Source organism: Centropristis striata, chromosome 10, assembly GCF_030273125.1.
Source record: "Centropristis striata isolate RG_2023a ecotype Rhode Island chromosome 10, C.striata_1.0, whole genome shotgun sequence".
In the NCBI taxonomy this organism is placed as follows: Eukaryota; Metazoa; Chordata; class Actinopteri; order Perciformes; family Serranidae; genus Centropristis; species Centropristis striata.
In genome coordinates, this window is record NC_081526.1 from 6,917,419 (window position 1) to 6,936,021 (window position 18,603).

At 38.9% G+C, this 18,603-nt stretch overlaps 1 protein-coding gene across 1 annotated transcript; it reads right to left on the reverse strand.

The window, feature by feature from the left end:
* Nucleotides 1-586: 586 nt before the first annotated feature.
* ehhadh (enoyl-CoA, hydratase/3-hydroxyacyl CoA dehydrogenase) lies at nucleotides 587-17,768 on the reverse strand. The gene is made up of 7 exons (XM_059342951.1): nucleotides 17,544-17,768; nucleotides 14,607-14,710; nucleotides 13,615-13,784; nucleotides 12,402-12,513; nucleotides 9,511-9,615; nucleotides 3,759-4,100; nucleotides 587-2,656 (listed from the first exon to the last, which is right to left on the reverse strand). Exons 1-7 carry the CDS (start codon nucleotides 17,615-17,617, stop codon nucleotides 1,404-1,406), a joined length of 2,160 nt encoding a protein of 719 aa, XP_059198934.1. The 5' UTR covers nucleotides 17,618-17,768; the 3' UTR covers nucleotides 587-1,403.
* Nucleotides 17,769-18,603: the final 835 nt, after the last annotated feature.

Below are 18,603 nucleotides of genomic sequence, written 5' to 3' on the forward strand. Positions count from 1 at the left end.
TAATATTCACAAAGGCTTCATTTTCTGCACATCTGATAAATATTTAATCCTGGTAACACTTCAAAATATTCATAAATCGTGATTTCTTTCCTTTTTTTTGCTCATGCATTTGCTTTTAAACAGTGAAAGGCTTAGAAATAAGATTGAAGTTGCAGACAAAATGGAGCATATCACTGTACAATCCAGCTGCTCAGTGTGGAGCAATCAGCCGCTAGATGGCAGCCCCAACATCTACTCACTGCTGGGGCGTGATTTCTTTGGGAGTGAGCCATTGATTTATATAAAAGCAGTTTAGCGCTGTGTGTGTCTCCCTCAGCTCTCCTCTGTCACCGCTGCAGCTGAATCAGCAAGAAAAAAAGAAAGGAAATCTGAGATACGCACCTCATAAAGAAGAGTTTTCGTTTTCTCCTCCAGAGAAGAAAGATTGACTGATGAAACAAATCAAATAAAATGCCGCAAGCAGTTACCTGAATATACTGATGGTTAGAATAACCAGCCAAAAAGCTGAAGTACCAGCTGCACACAAATGGGACAGCATAAATCAGCATAAAAGTATTTTTAAGAAATCAATGAATGCATGTATGGCAGATTTTTTTATTGAGGCATCAGATGATAGAAGTTTATTTGTATCATTACAAATGGTGTATACAATAAAAAGTGCACAAGCATTCATTAAACATGATTCAATAACAACCAATTGCATGCAAAATATTAGAACAATATTGCAATCAATATATTGCAAGTTCAATCAACATCTAATGCATTGTTAACAAAAAATATAAGCTTTATTAAGATTTGATTTACTCCCCTTGTATTTAAATGCATTACACTGTATACGTACCTAATAAACTGGTAACTCAGTGTAGGCCCTCAGTCAGAGGTATTATAATTATTAAGCACAGAAGCCTAAAATATCATCCATAATCACATTATAGAGGGACAAAGATCAGTGTTGTTACAAAGCGGTGAAGTGCAGTCCACTTGCTGTTTATTACAGTATAACATTGTCATTATTGAAGTGAATATAAATATTAAAGCTGAAATGTTTAATATTTAAAGCAATATTGGATGACTATTGGATATTATATTGGATATTTTGATGCCGTGCTGACTTGGAGAAGGATACCTTTGTCAATCCCAGTCTGCAAAAAAAAAAAAAAAGCCAGTAATCTTAATATTGTTCATCAATATTAGCTAGCTTACTATGTTTTGCATTGTTGCACTTGCATGATTTTTGGTTGTGTTAGCAAGGCTGTTGACTAGTTTTTGATCATGAGTAATGCAATCATAACAAAGGCACGTTTACGGCTGTTTGGATTCACAACAGCAGTGTTATAGTGGATTTGACTCTGAAACTGTAGGGTGTTAAATCACGAAAAATACCAATTTTATGCAATGTTGCTTTAAAGATGGCTGTGGAGCTTCTTGATGACTTCCCTCCAGGTGTTGATGGGTGGGCTGCCGCTGGCCACCAGCCTCCTGAGGAGGCTGCAGGGCTGCAGGCTGGGCACGTCACGGTGAGCCTGGTGGTAGTGCTCCAGCCTCTCCAGCACCTTTGCCAGCCCCACCATGTTGGCGTAGAACATGGGACCTCCGCGGTGCTTGGGCCAGCCGTAGCCGAACACGTAGATCACGTCGATGTCTTCGGGTCCTGCAGCGATCCCGTCCTCCAGGATCCGGAAGCCTTCGTTGATCAGGGCGTAGAGGCAGCGCTCCAGCACCTCCTGGCGGTCGACGCGTCGTGCCACCAGGCCGTTCTTAGCTCGGTACTCCTCCAGAAAGCTGTGCAGCCAGGGGTCAGACCTGGCAACCCGACCGCCTGGTTTGTCGTACTGGTACCACCCCCGGCCAGTCTTTTGGCCGAACCGCCCCTGGTCACAGAGCAGGTCTCCCAGGGGGCTGTACCGGAGGCCTCGTCTGACTCTAGCTGAGGGTCCAGAAGCCAGGCCCGGCACCACCAGCCCTTCTTCCTTCCTGAACCTCCAGCCCACGTCGATCCCAGAGAGGTCGTACATTCTGAACGGACCCATGGGAAAGCCGAACTCCTCCAGCGCTCCATCTACCAGCTCAGGTGTCGCCCCTTCCTCCAATAGGAAGTAACTTTGGTCCTTGTAGTGCTTCAGCATGCGGTTCCCCACGAAGCCCCGGCAGTTGCCAACCGCCACACTGGCTTTGCCCATTTTCTTGCCCAGTTGCATGGCCGTGGCCACCGCCTGAGGGGAGGAGCGCGGCCCGTACACCACCTCCAGCAGCTTCATGACGTGGGCCGGGGCGAAGAAGTGCATCCCCACTACCAGCTCCGGGTTGCTGGTTTCAGAGGCCAGCTGGTCTATGTCTAGTCCAGAAGTGTTGGTGTAGAGGAAAGTGCCTGGTTTACAGATGGCAGAGAGCTGTTTGAACACTTTCTTCTTCAGGTTCATGTCCTCAAACACCGCCTCGATGACCAGGTCTACGTCTCCTGCAGCCTGGAGGTTCTGGCTGTAACGGATCCTATCGAGCGCCGGAGCCGCTCCACTTCTCTTGGCTCCTCGTTCCAACATGCCAGAAACTGCCTGCTTTGCCTCCATTAGCTGCTTCTCCTGAGTCTCCACGGCGACCACAGACAGCCCCGTCTGAACCAGGGCCACTGCTATGCCTCTCCCCATGGTGCCGAGACCTTTGCAGACAAAATCACATCATGACTACAGATGCATGAAATTTCATATTGACATACTTACAAGTAAATTAAAACAAAAAATTGGATACTTATACAGAAACAAAGCAAACTTCCCCCTGTTCTGTAGGAAACGGACCATTCAGGCTGTCTTTTTATCAGTTCTGGATTATGCTGATGTTATCTATAGACATGCTTCTGCCTCCACTCTCACCTCACTGGACTCTGATTATCACTCTGCACTCCACCCATCATTGAATCCTATACAACAAGGAGGGATGGGAATCTTTATCTATCAGACGAGACATGCATGGGTTCCTTTTCATTTATAAAGTCTTGATAGGCGACATGCCACCATACCTCAGCACTTTATTAAACTGGTCACATAGTAATTATCCAACACGCTCTACTGATTAATGCTTAATGCTCAATGTTCCTCGGACAAATACTGAATTTGGAAAAACTGCTTTCAGTTTCTCTGCTGCATCTACCTGGAACATCTTACAACATTCACTCAAACTCAACACAATTATAACTATGGGCCAGTTTAAAACTATGATAACCAATAAATCTGCCTTTCACTGTAACTGTTTTTAATGTTTTTGCATGTGTTTTGTCTGTGCTGTTTTGTGTTTTCTCTGTACTCTCAACATCATTGTAAATGAGGGGTTGCCCTCAATGATTAAATAGAGGATTAATAAATAAAATAAATAAACATGACCTCAGAATCTCCTGTTACACATCAGACATCTGTAAACAAGAAAAACTACGCTACATACAAGAATAACTCACAGGAAACAGTTTTTTGTGCACTCTACACAATGCTAGACTGTAAATAGTTTTAGCCTGCGAGCATAAAGTTTTTCCGAAGCTTGCAAATTTAATGCACAAGCTGCTGAGCTTCACATTTCCAGATTGTCATACATCCAAGCCTCCCTGCAGAGAAGAGAGAGTTCACCCATTTACTCAGCGCAACTATAACTGAGGGCTTAGTTTCCATAGGCAACGTGAATTTGGAGATGCAACAGAGATGGCGTGATGAGTGAATGTGTTTGTGCTTATCCACACCTCAGACTAATAAAAATGAAAAGCCCAAAGCTCTTACCGATGACAGCTGCTTTATGTACGGCTCTGGGCTTGCTCGTGTCCCAGCCAGCTCCACCGGGCATCCTCCACCTGCCAGCGGCTCTCTGAGCAAAGAAGAAGTAGCGCTGGGCGTAGGCCTGGCCCGAGGTGACGAGAGTAGCCATCAGCTCCGCCTCGCGCTGCATGCCCTGAGAGTACGGCAGGGTGGCAGCCGCCCGCACGCCCTGGACGCACGCTATGGGTGCTATAGCTCCACGAGCACTCTGACGCACCTTCTGCATCATCTCCTCAAACAGAGCATCCACATCAGACGGGCACGGGCACGGGAAATTACTGATACGACGAGCATCCATAGACTGACCTGCAACAGAAACATACAGTAGATACGTACAGCTGCATTAAAACAGATCACACGAAAAGTGGTTGGACGTTAATTCACCATGCATCAACAGATGGAAAATAACAGTAGATGAGATGAAGGAAATGGAAAGAATCACCTATAAGTTGAGAAACAGAGAAGAAGAATTTAGAAGAAACTGGAGTAAATGGGTAATGGAAATAAATGGAATGGAAAACTAGAACTGTGTGCGGAGTGTTGAGGGAGTCTCCCCCCCCCCCCCCTTACAATTTTTTTTTTCTCTTTTCTTCTCTTTCTTTTCCTCAATGAAATAATTAATTGAATAAGCAAACAATAAAAAATGAATATTTATTTACTTATTTATTTATTTATTCTTTTGGCACTGCCTTTTATAAAAAAATGCATAAATGTGGCAGGATGAATTGAATATGTGATGAAGCTGCTAATATTTGTAATCTCATAACCTGCAATAAAGTAATAATAAAAAAAAAGGTTCTCTTACTTTTGCTAAAAGTTCTTAAAAAGTTTACTCTCGAATGACATTTCTGTCTGTGTGCTAGTGCACATTTGGGAAAAAATATCATATTGCAAATATTTTAAATTAAACTACAATTCAATTGCGATGTGGTTCGCGATATTGAGGAAATGATCATTTGCAACATTATTTTTCTTATTTTCACTGGAAAATATATCATTAAATGATCGTGGTGTGATTGTTTGAGCAGATCTCTTCCAAAGACTTTTTTTTGAGGGGGTCATTTTTGGACATCCCATAATATGGTGTTTTTTCACTTTTTTTTTCACTTTTAAACAAGCTATACTACCACATGTATCAACAGACTATAATTTCTAGCATTTGAGGAGTTTGACTAGAAAATTTGACCATTTTTGACAAAAATCAACATGCTATAATAGGACTTTTTTCCAGCTTTTGGACATTGTATAATATGGTGTTTTTCTGTCATTTCTGGTCATATTATCTTCTAATATGTATCGAATATGTAGAGTATAATTGACCCATTTTAAGCCTTTTTAGGCATTTTAAAATTTGACCATTTTTGACAAAAATCAACATGCTATAATATGACTTTTTTCAGTTTTTGGACATTGTATAATATGACCCATATATAGTATAATTGACCCATTTTAAGCCTTTTAAGGAATTTTAAATTTTGACAATTATTGACAAAAATTGACATCCTATAGTATGACTTTTTTTGAGGGGGTCATTTTTGGACATCCCATAATATGGTGTTTTTTCACTTTTTTAAACTATACTACCATATGCATCATCATACTATAATAGACCAATTTTCAGCATTTTTAGAAGTTTTAAAATTTGACCATTTTTGACAAAAATCACATGCTATAATATTTTTTCAGGGGGTCATCTTTGGACATCCCCCATATATGGTGTTTTTCAGTCATTTATTGCCATATTATGCTCTAATATGTATCATGAGAGTACAATTGACCGAATTGAAGTATTATTAGGCATTTTAAAAGTTGAGCATTTTGACAAACAATAAGTGTTTTCCTAAGTTTGCAGAATATGAATTGTAGGCTGGTACGTAATTCAAAATGGTATTTTGACACATATTTCTTCTTCTACAAATATTGCACCTCCTGCGATCTGAATAAAGCACTGGCCCACATTCTGAATTTGATCAGCTTTTTAAATTAATTGTGCAGCCAACATGTACACCTGCACAATTTTGCTTTGTAAACTGAAAAGTGTTTCCATTTGTACCGCAATTTTCCACTTTGTCCAATTTGTCAGCCAGCAGTCAGTCTGGATATAATTGACCACTCAATCAGTAGATAACCAGTTGCTTACAAAAGCAGAGTGATTTGACGGACCATTTCCAACATAATAGAAAGGACTCGAGAGGCAGTGCAATGTTACATCTCACCTTGAATAACACCGATCTGAAACTAAATGAACAGCAACAATTTGGTTCTGAGCTAAAAAAAAATCCAACTCTGAGAGCAAAAAGGGGGGAAATTGAATTTCTGTGATTCTCTGGCCTGTGAGCAACAGCACACTGGAGCAATTTTCCAAGCGAAACGACATGAGAAGATTTTCTATAGTACAACTTCCTGTCTGTGGTGATTTATGCCTGTGAACATTGGCTCTCATTCACCAAGCACTTTTTAAGAAGAAGGATTTCTTTGCGTTTGAAGTCCGGTGCTCCACCCTGCTTAAATTTTCATTTCTTGCCTTAAATCTCTGAACTTTACTTTTAATTCCTGTGTGTGCACACGGCCGAACAGCTTCATGCCCTTTAATGGGGATTGGTCGGGTGCTAACCTTTGCTAATTAGGATCAACTGGAGTGCGCTTTCAACTTAAATGAAAATGTGACTCATCACTATAAGAACACAGGCACGAAACAGGACAACGGTTTTAAGAACACTTTCATAAATCCGACGTGGACTTCTCTTATGATCTTTTTTAAGAACAAATTAAAGAAAAAACTTATACTGAGGCTCAATGAGAGTGAAGGAGACGGCCATTCCGCTGAAAAACCTTGTTAAAAGCATCTTAATTCTCATCCCCGTCTCCTCTGACATGATTACATGAGACAGTAGTCAGAATCCTTCACAGCTCCACTGAATTACACTCAGCCGTGGGTCTGGGCCAGAAACTGGGTCACCATGGCAAAAAGCTTAAAGGGACAGCATCCGCATCTGATCTGTTATCTCTCCACTTACTCCGATAACTTATAAATGTGTCTAATAAAGTCAGTACCAGTAAATCACAGGGGAATAATGAATCACAAAGGTCACTCCGGGTCAGTTAAAAGTACAGTCTGAAATGTCAAAGAGATGCTGTGTTGTGCTGCGTTGAAACGTGATTCCAATGTACTTTAGGAGGCATTATTGCAGCGGTTAATCTGTAAATGGTTGAGCTGTGTCGATGGATTTGTTGTGCGGCGAGTGGAAAGCCTGGTCGTCCTGACAGATGTAGCAGGCAGATGTTGCAACTACTGGGGTAAAAAAAGTTAATCTCGTCACCAGCAGAGACTTGAATCTGTGCAGGGTGTGTATGTGTGTGTGTGTGTGTGTGAGAGAGAGAGAGAGACACGTGCATCAATTTAAGTGCACAAACTGCTTTTTAGCTAAATATATATCCATGCACCAGCTTTATAGCTGTGTTTAAGGTTTGCATATTTAGATGTGACAGACTAAATCTATTCTGGTTGACTCATCAGCTGTGCACATTCACACGTTTTGTTGGTAAATTCAGACACACATTTCCTGTCCCAAATCCAACACCCCTGCTAATCAACTCAAGACTGTAGTATCCGTTAAAGTCTGCGCAGATTTCAGTCCTATCTCCTCAAATCTCCCATCTTGTATGCTGTTGGCTTCTCTGTCTGACTCACTCTAAGCCTCAGCTTTACCAACAACACTCACTTTCTCACCCACTCAAAGTCATCTTGGCAGTGTTGTGTGGAAAAAAAAAATGCATTTGTAAAAAAGCACAAGACTGCAATCATCTTTTGATTGTGAAATGTTGTTATACAGGCAGATCTGGAGGCTTGCTGTTGACATTTCGCACAGACGGAGTGATATTGTTTGCTAAAGGCAGAGCATTAGGCACGAACTAACAGGTTTCATCAACTTTAATGTCTTAAGAAGGAGCTGTCGCTGCCAAATAAGCTAGCAACAGACAGTTAAAGATGACATCTAGGAAACAAGTAACTGGCTACAGACAGCATAGTCATGAAAATATCCTCACGTCCATTTCATTCAAAAGAATTACAGGCTGTTGTACAAGCAGAGCTCTGAGCAGACAAGCCTGAACAAAATACATCTACAGTACTCCTCATCTAATCTGACAAAGCTAACCCCAAAACAAACAGAGTGAGTGGTAAGTGTGTAAGTTACAATACCAGAGAGGTTCAACCCTTCTTAAATACATAAAGGAATAGTTTAACATTATTGGGAAATAGGTTTATTCACATTCTAACTGAAGGATTGGATGATAAGTTTGATACCACTCCCATATACAGGCATGGAAAAAAATATTAGACCACCCTTGTTCATTTTAATGCCTGGTACAAGTAAATGTACATTTGTCTGGGCAAATATAATGGTAACAACAAAAATAGCTCATAAGAGTTTAATTTAAGGGCTGATATCTAGACACTTTCCATGGTTTTCTTGATAATGATTTTGGTTATTATCAAGAAAACCATGGAAAATGTCTGGATATCAGCTCTTCAATTAAACTGTTATGAGCTATTTTTGTTGTTATCATTATATTTGTCCAAACAAATTTAAAAAAGAGTGGTCTAATAATTTTTCCCATGACTGTATATTCCTGATAAATTAATGTCCAAACAAATGTACCTTTAGTTGTACCAGGAATTAAAATGAACAAGAATTTGAAGAAATAGGTTGCTCTAATAATTTTTTCCATGACTGTATGTTAGAAATGAAGCTAAAGCCAGGGTTGGTTAACTTAGCTTAGCATAAAGGTTGGATGAATATATCGTTGGGTGTTTTTGTTTAAGCGATTATTTGGGCTGGTTGTTGGGTTGGGTTTTTTAGGCAATATTTTGGGCCGATTTTTAGTAATTTTGCAGTTTTATTTTGTCTGTCCAGGTTGTATCTTTCTGTTTATGAAGTGTAAGAATATTTCCTTTCATGACATTTTGTGGGTATAACTTGTTTATTTATTAGACTAAAGAAGCTAAGAGACCTTGTGGAAAGTAGCAAAGTTGCTCCTTGATGAACTTAAAGGTTGATGTTAGATTCACAAGAATGCATGAAAATATAAAGGCTTGTTGGCTGTTTTTTTTACATATTGCCCAACCATCCAACACTTTGACTTTTGTACGGATAAAACAAGACATAATGTGTTAATCAAAGACACGTCTTTATGTAAAGCTAAGCTAAGCTAAGCTAAACTGAGGTATTCAACTGCTGGAGGTTGTGAGAGTAAATTGAGAGTATTGTGCAGAAAACTGCACCATAGATTAATCTTAAATATTTTCTTTTCATTTCAGTTGAGTCTACTAGTGTTGTCTGCATTATAACATTGAACTGAGAAATCCGCATCCTGAAAAAATTTCTGGTGAGGGCCCATTATTAATATTCTAGGAAAGTTTGTCCCTTTTCGCCCTTCTGAATAATAGAGCAAAAGCAGTGAAGACATCAGAGCACATCTGACAGAGCCATGAAACATTTATGGCTTCTGTGGTGGAGGATCTGCCTGCCGTGTTTTCTGCTTCCTTTGACTTCCACCAACCTACATGTCGACACTTCTTGATGTCCGACTTGCCCAAAATAACTGCTCAGGGAGGATTTTACCTTCCTTCCACTGAGTTCGTTTTTAAGCCAGTGAAGAAAAAGTGGATGTTATACCAGTGGGTGCCTTGTGCTTTCTGTTTCCTGTGCCTCACCTGCAACACTCAGGGCAAACTTCACAGCTGCGTCCACGGTGTTGTGATCAGTAACCTGATCCACGAAGCCAAGTTGCAGAGCCTCGGCTGCAGTCACATGGCGGCCTGTGGGAGACATGAAGGGCATCAAAGGTCTATCTGGGTGACATGTGACATTTCAAATTATTAGATGAGGAATAACGAGGCTTCCAGGCCTTCAGCATCACGACAAAAGTCCCTGACCTTTATCAAGTAATGACACAAAGATAGTCTTAAAGGCAGAATGAGCAGGATTTGTCTGTTGCTGTTTGTAAACACAATATTCAAATCTGGTCACTACTGTCTTGCTTTTGTTTGGAACAGGCGGCAACCTCCAGGTCTGAGCAGGGAGGCAAACCAGGAAGTGCCTTAAGCTGCATTCTACCGAAAATACCAGCAGGGGGCGTCATTAATTTCAATGCAAAATGAGAAAACTTCTCACTTGATTTATTACCTCAGAATTTTTTTTAGGACACTATGGTCTCAATCACTAGTAAAAAATCTTCTTCAAGACAATTTGATATTTAGAAGAAAACAGAAGATAAAGAATCATATGATTTGGGGCGTGGCTACCGTTGCTTGACAGGTCACTAACAAGGCGAGCCGTCATCAGAAGAGAAGCAGAACAATGCGTATCCATGGCAACGTGTCAATGAAGTTATATATAACATTATATAGATATTTAAAAAAAGGATGTTTACCGCTTTGGTCTCATAACTTTTACCCTTAATGACAGTTTATTTGAACGTTTTGTTCATTAAAAATGTCTTGTTCAGCGTTTGGTTGGACTAACAGACACTCCAAGGAGTCGCTGCTCAGTTTTCAGAGGTAAAACGTACATTGTTTTTGTTTTTTGCCAAAACTAACATCCCAGTTAATGCTCTAGTTAATGCTAACATGAGTCAGTCAGGTTGAGGTGTAGAGAGGCTGTAGTCAGTGATCAGATCCCTCTCCTCCTCCACAGTCCAGATATGGTCTGCTCCCCGTATCGGAAACAAGATGGCGACGAGTGTAACGCTGAACTCGATGCTTCCAACAGGCCACAAACCAATTGGTGACATCACGGTGACTACGTCCATTATTTATAGTCTATGGTTTGTAACAAGCTTTTTTTCTGCATTTTTAAGCACTGTGTCCACCCATAGCTTCCTCTTAGATGCTTGCTTATGATCTGACACCCAGTCGCTACGTTTTTAGAGAGTCTATAGAGGCTTCACACCCAGTGCTCGGAGACTGACGCCCATAAATGTCCCAAACACAAAGCAAAATGAAAAGAAAACTAAAAAAACAGGTGGGGGCAGGGTCTCTGCAGGTACAGACACCACCACACACTTCTACTGGTTTTGTTTTTTAAGGAAAACCCTTTTCATTCTGCCTTTCAACATTCATTTGTTAGGAATAAACAGTCATGGAAAAAATTATTAGACCATTGTTTTCTTCAGTTTCTTGTTCATTTTAACGCCTGGTACAACTAAAGGTACATTTGCTTGGACAATATAATGATAAGAACAAGAAAAGCTCATAAAAGATTAATTTAAAAGCTGATATCTAGACATTGTCCATGGTTTTCTTGATAATAACCAAAATCATTATCCAGAAAACCATGGAAAATGGCTAGATATCAGCTCTTAAATTAAACTCTTATGAGCTATTGTTGTTGCTATGATGTACCTTTAGTTGTACCAGGCATTAAAATGAGCAAGAAATAGAAGAAAACAAGGGTGGTCTAATCATTTTTTCCATGACTGTAAAGCAGAACAGAGCAGTGAATGAGAGAAAAAGAGTTTTCTGGTGTAATAAACCTGAACACATGCTGCCCTCTGCTGGTCATCAGAGTAAACTACCGATCTCCAGTTGACCACAGCTGACCTCTTATTACAGGGTTTATATATGATAACAGCTCTGCCAAGCCAGGGTCAATAATTGATTTTTATAACTACAATATGCAGCGATATCTGCATGTTGTGTTAACCTTCAATCACAACTGAAGTGCAAAAACAATGTTGGTGAACTAGCAGAACTTACAAACCAAGATGTACAATATATCATCTTATATCATATCTTCACACACACACACACACACACACACACACACACACACACACACACACACACACACACACACACACACACACATATATATATATATATATATATATATATATATATATATATATACACACATATACATATATATATACACACACATATACATATATATATACACACACATATACATATATATACACATATATATATATATATATATATATATACACATATACATACACACATATATAGATATATACATGTGTGTGTGTGTGTGTGTATATTTACACACACACACACACACACACACACATATATACATATATATACACATACATACACACACATATATACATATATACACACACATACATATATATACATACACATTATTACTATACACTGTTATATACTTCTTTAAATCTCCTGGCCTTATTATTATTAATATTAATATTATTATATATTATTATTATATTATATTATATACTGTACTATTATTATTTACTGTCTAGTCACAAAATAACATTATTACCATCATATCATCTTACCACTGTACCTTACCTACCAACTTCTTCTTCTTCTTCTTCTTCATCTTCTTTTTAACTTCTTAAGTGTTCTGTGTTTTTTCTGTTGTTGTTTTTATTTATTCTACCTCAGTATTTTATTCTATTGTATTTTATTGTACTTAAATACCAGACTGCTGTGACAAGTGATCTATCTATCTATCTATCTATCTATCTATCTATCTATCTATCTATCTATCTATCTATCTATCTATCTATCTATCTATCTCAGGTAATATATGTGTTGTTAAGCTGCTCTACCTGTGGTGATGATGTTTAGAGCAGCAGGGATCCCGATGAGCCTGGGCAGACGCTGTGTTCCTCCTGCAGCTGGCATCATCCCCAGCGTCACCTCTGGAAGCCCCAGTCTGGCCTGACAGGACACAAGGCTCAACATTTGACCCATGTAAGGTGCTGAACAGTGTGGGTTTGTCATTATATTTACAGAGGGCTTAAGTAAATGCATTACATTAATTATTTCGTGATTAAGAAGGATGAAAAGTCTTCCAAATATAAAACATCTAACATTTACAGTCATGGAAAAACTTATTAGACCATCCTTGTTTTCTTCAGTTTCTTGTTCATTTTAACCCCTTAGCGTTCCTGCAAACTTACCTTAAATAGCCTTAAGAAAACATTGAAAATGTAAATTGAAAGCTGTTCTAGAATAGAGTAAATCTGTGGTCACATTTGAAAGGTAACAATCTGGAGTTTATTCTCTAAGAGTCAGAATAACTGTAAGTGCTGCTGCTGAAGTTGAAACACGGTGAAAAATAGGTTATTTTATTGTCCGCCTGAATATTTTTGGAAAAAACAAGCCTGCAGATCGTTATAGTTGGGACTCTTTAGCTGGAAAACACAATGGGGTCAAAATATAAAGTATTACCTACTCCCAGTACAAATTTGATGAAGATATCTAAAAAAAAAAAAAAAAAGAGACTATTTTACACATGTTTTTATAAACAGTGGTCAAATTCAAGCATTTTTCAAGGACTTTCAAGGTAAATTTTCAAGCTTTTCCAGTATCTTAAACCTGTTGTAAGTTGCATGTTTTAGATGAGTACTTACATACTAAAAGGGGGAGATTTCACTGAACCATACCAACAGCGATGGTATTACACTTTTAGGAGGAACGGTCTTCATTTCAGATTTTGGTTATTATCAAGAAAACCATGGAAAATGTCTAGATATCAGCTCTGAAATTAAACTCTTATCAGCTGTTTTTGTTGTTATCATAATATTTGTCCAAACAAATGTACCTTCAGTTGTACCAGGCATTAAAATGAGCAAGACATTGAAGAAAACAATGGTCTAAATTTATTTTCCATGACTGTATAATGTAAAATAAAAGCTGTTTTGAACCGTCTTATTTCTAATGATTCTAAAAAACAACCAGTGTATCTGAACCATGTGAGACAACACTGTGAGACACTGACATTAGACAGACAGAGACAGATGTCAAACACAAACTAACTTTAGAGTGTGCGATTCGGTAATGACAGCCAAGCGCCAACTCCAGCCCTCCGCCTAGAGCCACTCCCTCTATGGCCGCCACCACCGGCTTGTTGGAGGCCTCCAAGCTGTGGATCAGAGGCACCAGTGGAGTTCCGCCCATTTTTTTCCCAAACTCACTGATGTCAGCCCCTGTTATAAAAAGTTACACTGATGATGTTATCAGGCAGGATCAAACAAAAAGACGATAAACTGTATGTGCATCAGCTTCAACTGGAAGTCTTCTTCCAAGAGGTTCATATAAAAAGTTTTCAATCGTTCATGTTTATTAAGTTTGTGGAAAAAAAACCCCACAGTTGCACTTTTTATTTAATAAAAACAAAGTATAATATAGTACTGAATATTTGTATGAGCCTCCTGATTATTTATTTCTGATTTTGTCATATTTACAGGTACATCTCAAAAAATTTGAATATTGTGAAAAAGTTCAATATTTTTTGTCAATTATTTCAGAAAGTGAAACTGGTATAATATATTAACTAAAGCTGTAGATATTATTAGATTATTTGTATTGATGCATTTATTTAAGCGTCATTTTCATTTTGTAAAGATAGGACTAATTTTAACTAGCTAAATGTAGTGGAGTTAAAAGTACAATATCTGCCTCAAAATGTAGTGAAGTAGAAGTAGAAAGTTACATAAAATGGAAATACTCAAGTAAAGTACAAGTACCTCAAAATTGTACTTAAGTACAGTACTTGAGTAAATGTACTTTCCACCACTGGTAGTTGTAGTGAAAATAAGAGCTCTCAACCATGTGTATTGGTTCAATTTGAGGGATGTGTTAAATGACACTTGACAGAACATTACAGCATTTTTTTTACCATATTTTGGCACCAAAAATAATGCAAAATGTGCCTCAAATGGACTGGATACTTTTCTTCCAGTTAAATCCCATTTTTCAATTTCTACCTGGAATGGCAAAGAAATAGAAAGAAAGAAAAATGTCCATACCGCCACAGAAGATTCCGTTCTGGCCACAGATGACCACAGATTTCACCTTTGGGTCACTGAGTGCTCTCTCCATCACGTCAATAATGTTCTGCCTCAACGCTCCACTGTAAAAAAAAAAAAAAAAAACATTTATTCTGTGTATTAACTGAAGATTACCCTTTTGTGACAGTTTCTGATACAACCATTCTTTACAAATCTATCTATAAAAGCAAGAAGCGTCCGTGTGTGTGTGTGTGTGTGTGTGTGTGTGTGTGTGTGTGTGTGTGTGTGTGTGTGTGTGTGTGTGTCCAGTTCATATCTCTCTGACCGTTAGTCAGACTGACCTCAGATCTCGTATGTGTCTTGCTCATGGCACGAAGGTGTGCATCCTCAATTTTGAAGATTTTTTAATTCATTTTTCAAAATATCATTATTTACGTAGGACGTGTTGAAGCATTGCACTGTTTCCGATCGGACGCCTTTTAGGGGAGCTCCGCCCCATTGTGTGATAGGCCTACACCTGGTCAGTAACACAATTCACTCTGGATTTCCACCCAGACTCATCTCATCTGGAAGTCTATTTAGCCTACCTATCTTTAGGAGTTTTAAAGTGGCTACAAGGTTTGATTTTCCAATAATATTCTAACAGTTTCCAACGAATATCAATGTTCAATGTGTATGTGCTGTGTGTATGATGGTGTGGTACCTTATGAAAAGTAAGTGTTTTATAGAGTTGCAGACAGCAAAATAGTATATCAGCTAATTGGGTTCATATTAATGTACTTTTAGTGCAGCATACTGCGTAATGTGCTATCTCACCATTAGCATGCTAACGGAGATTTAAACCCTTTCTTCCGCATCAGTTTGATCCATTGAAAACAGTAAAAACAAAACTCTATTAACTTTATTAACCCAATATACACTTTGTATATTAACACTACACAAGAGTATTACATCTCATTGTACATCCCACTTTCACACACAACCTCATTTGGCCAGAATTGAAAAATCGACTTAATCTCCCACTAGACGAATACATACTTCCTACGGGCACTGCACTAGTGTAAGAAATGTGAGAGAAAGTTATATGCTACACAATATAAACAAGCTTGAACTTAACTTGCACTGAATCACAATATATTTTATTGTATTATTGCTTTGTGACTTTCTGAACATGATGAAATAAAAAAATGAATAATTACCCTGTGTTTATTGTATATGCTTCCACCTTTGAAAGTCAAAGCCCAGTAATTGTTTTTTGCATTATTTAGAATATAACATACATTATATATGGAATATATTTCTGTAAAATAGGGCAGTGACTGGTCGTTGGGTTGGGGGGGGTTTCTGCGATATTTTGGGCGATTTTTAGTCATTTTATTTAGCAAATTTCGTGGCAGACGGGCAGGCCAGCCAGCAACAACAGAGAGACACGGTAATGGTTTATTTTTATCCAAATTAATGATTGTTGAAAAAGTCTAAAGACTAACCATAAAGATTTTGGTGAGTTTTATTTTGTCTGTCCAGGTTGTATTCTTTCTTTCATGACATTTTGTGGGTATATTTAGTTTATTTGTTAGACTAAAGAAGCTAAGAGAGCTTGTGGAAAGCAGCAAAGTCGCTGTTTGATGAAACTACAGGGTGATGTTGGGATTCACAACAATGCATGAAAATATAAAGGCGACTGGCACTTGCTGGCTGTTTTTTTTTTTATATTTATACATATTGACTTTGTACAGATCTTTGATCAACACTTTGAACCTCTAACTGCTGCAGTAGAGCTGCTCATTGACCTGCAGATCAGGCTTTCTTTGTATATATGTACTATAAGATAAGATAAGATGATATAAACCTTTATTAGTCCAACAATGGAGAAATGTGAACAATATACAATATAATGTAGGCAGATATAAACAAGATATATAGGGTGATATAAGCTAAATTGGGCCACTTTTTGGTAAATCGCTTGGGACAATAACACAATACCATATATGCCTTTTCCATGTGTTTTTATGATTAATAATGACTGTTTCTGATAATTTTGTGTATGAATTATGCACTAAAATATAATTATATAGGCCCTATAGTTCTTAAAACATCGGCTGTGCCAACTTTTTTTGCATGAGCAGTTTCAGGTAAAATGGGCCAGTCAAACTGCAAAGGGAAACAGTAATTTATCATCAATTTTAATATTAAAACATTTAAAACTGCATTTAACAAACTTATAGTGCCATTAAAACAACAGGAACAGCATAGATCAGTGAACTGATGAAAGTCATGCATTCAAAATGTAAGTAATTGTACAGATGCATTATCAGTATAAAGGTAAAGTTCTCATAAGTCAGCAGGATGGCCCCTGTCAGTGTCGTTATTAATGAAGATATCTAAGCAGCAACATTAAATTATAGCAGGTCTAAAGCGAGGTAATTATAAATACTTTATATTGATAATATACAACAATGTATCATATTTTACAAGGACAGCACAGCGTTTTATTAATAACTGCATCTGCTAAGCAACGACTGTCAGATAAACCTACTGGGGAAAAAATATTCTAATAATATTTTTCTCAGAAATGTAGTGGCGTTTAAGTAAAGTGGCATAAAAATCCTGCAAGAAAAGTACGAATACTTGAGTAAATGTAGACTTTATTAGTTTTATTCCACAATTAGGTAAGAACGGTATTTCTACAGACGCCACCCTCTGGTGTAAAGTATATATAGCATATTATTTTTCTTATATTGCACAAACAAATCAAGTTACGATATTTTGCAGAAAGTTATCTTGTGTTCATCTTTTGCGTGTGCAAGTTTGAGATAGCTACTGCAGAAAGTCCCCCAACATTTGAATCTGCAGGAAATTGGCTTCCCACAAGATTTAAAAAACAAAACAACGTACAAACTTGTGTGAAAATGATAATATTTAAAGCACTGCAGCCTTGTGTTTGAATCAGCTCACCTGAGAGCGTTGACAGGAGGATTCTGGAGGGTAATCAACCCAACAATCCCCGAAACACGAGTAAACTGAGCCATCGAGCCTGAGGAGCAAACACTACGAGCTGCTGCACTTGTTTCTGGTTGAACAGAATGAACTTTGTAACTTCTCTGCAGCTTGCAGGACTACATCACCTTTACCATAGACCTTTACCTTCCTTCCATAAACTCCTAACTGCAGCCACTCTTCTTCTTCGTCTCTTTTTTCTGGTTTCTGTTGGCGGTTGATGACAACGACTCAAAACATGACCGCCACCATCTGGCCTGGATCCGATCAGAAAATCTGATTTGTTTTGCTTTGTTTTGCTAACTATTGTTTTTATTTTTTTATTTTGATTATTTATTTATTTTATTTTTTTATTTTTATTTTTTATTTATTTATTTATATATTTTTTTTTATTAATTATTTTTTTTATTATTTTTTTTATTTTTTAATATTTTTTTTTATTATTTTTTTCCTGTGCTTCTGCGCATGCGCGGATTTTCAACGCTTCTGCGCATGTGCGGCCCCGTGGCTCTTCTGCGCATGTGCGGCTCCGTGGCGCTTCTGCGCATGTGCGGGCTTGTGGCGCTTCTGCGCATGTGCGGCCCTGTGGCGCTTCTGCGCATGTGCGGCCTCGTGGCTCTTCTGCGCATGTGCGGCCCTGTGGCGCTTCTGCGCATGTGCGGCCTCGTGGCTCTTCTGCGCATGTGCGGCCCTGTGTCGCTTCTGCGCATGTGCGGCCCCGTGGCGCTTCTGCGCATGTGCGGCCTCGTGGCGCTTCTGCGCATGTGCGGCCCCGTGGCGCTTCTGCGCATGTGCGGCCCCGTGGCTCTTCTGCGCATGTGCGGCCCTGTGGCGCTTCTGCGCATGTGCGGTCCTGTGGCTCTTCTGCGCATGTGCGGCCCTGTGGCGCTTCTGCGCATGTGCGGCTCTGTGGCGCTTCTGCGCATGTGCGGCCCTGTGGGGCTTCTGCGCATGTGCGGCCCCGTGGCTCTTCTGCGCATGCGCTAAAAAGCTGCGCATGCGCAGAAGCGCCACGGGG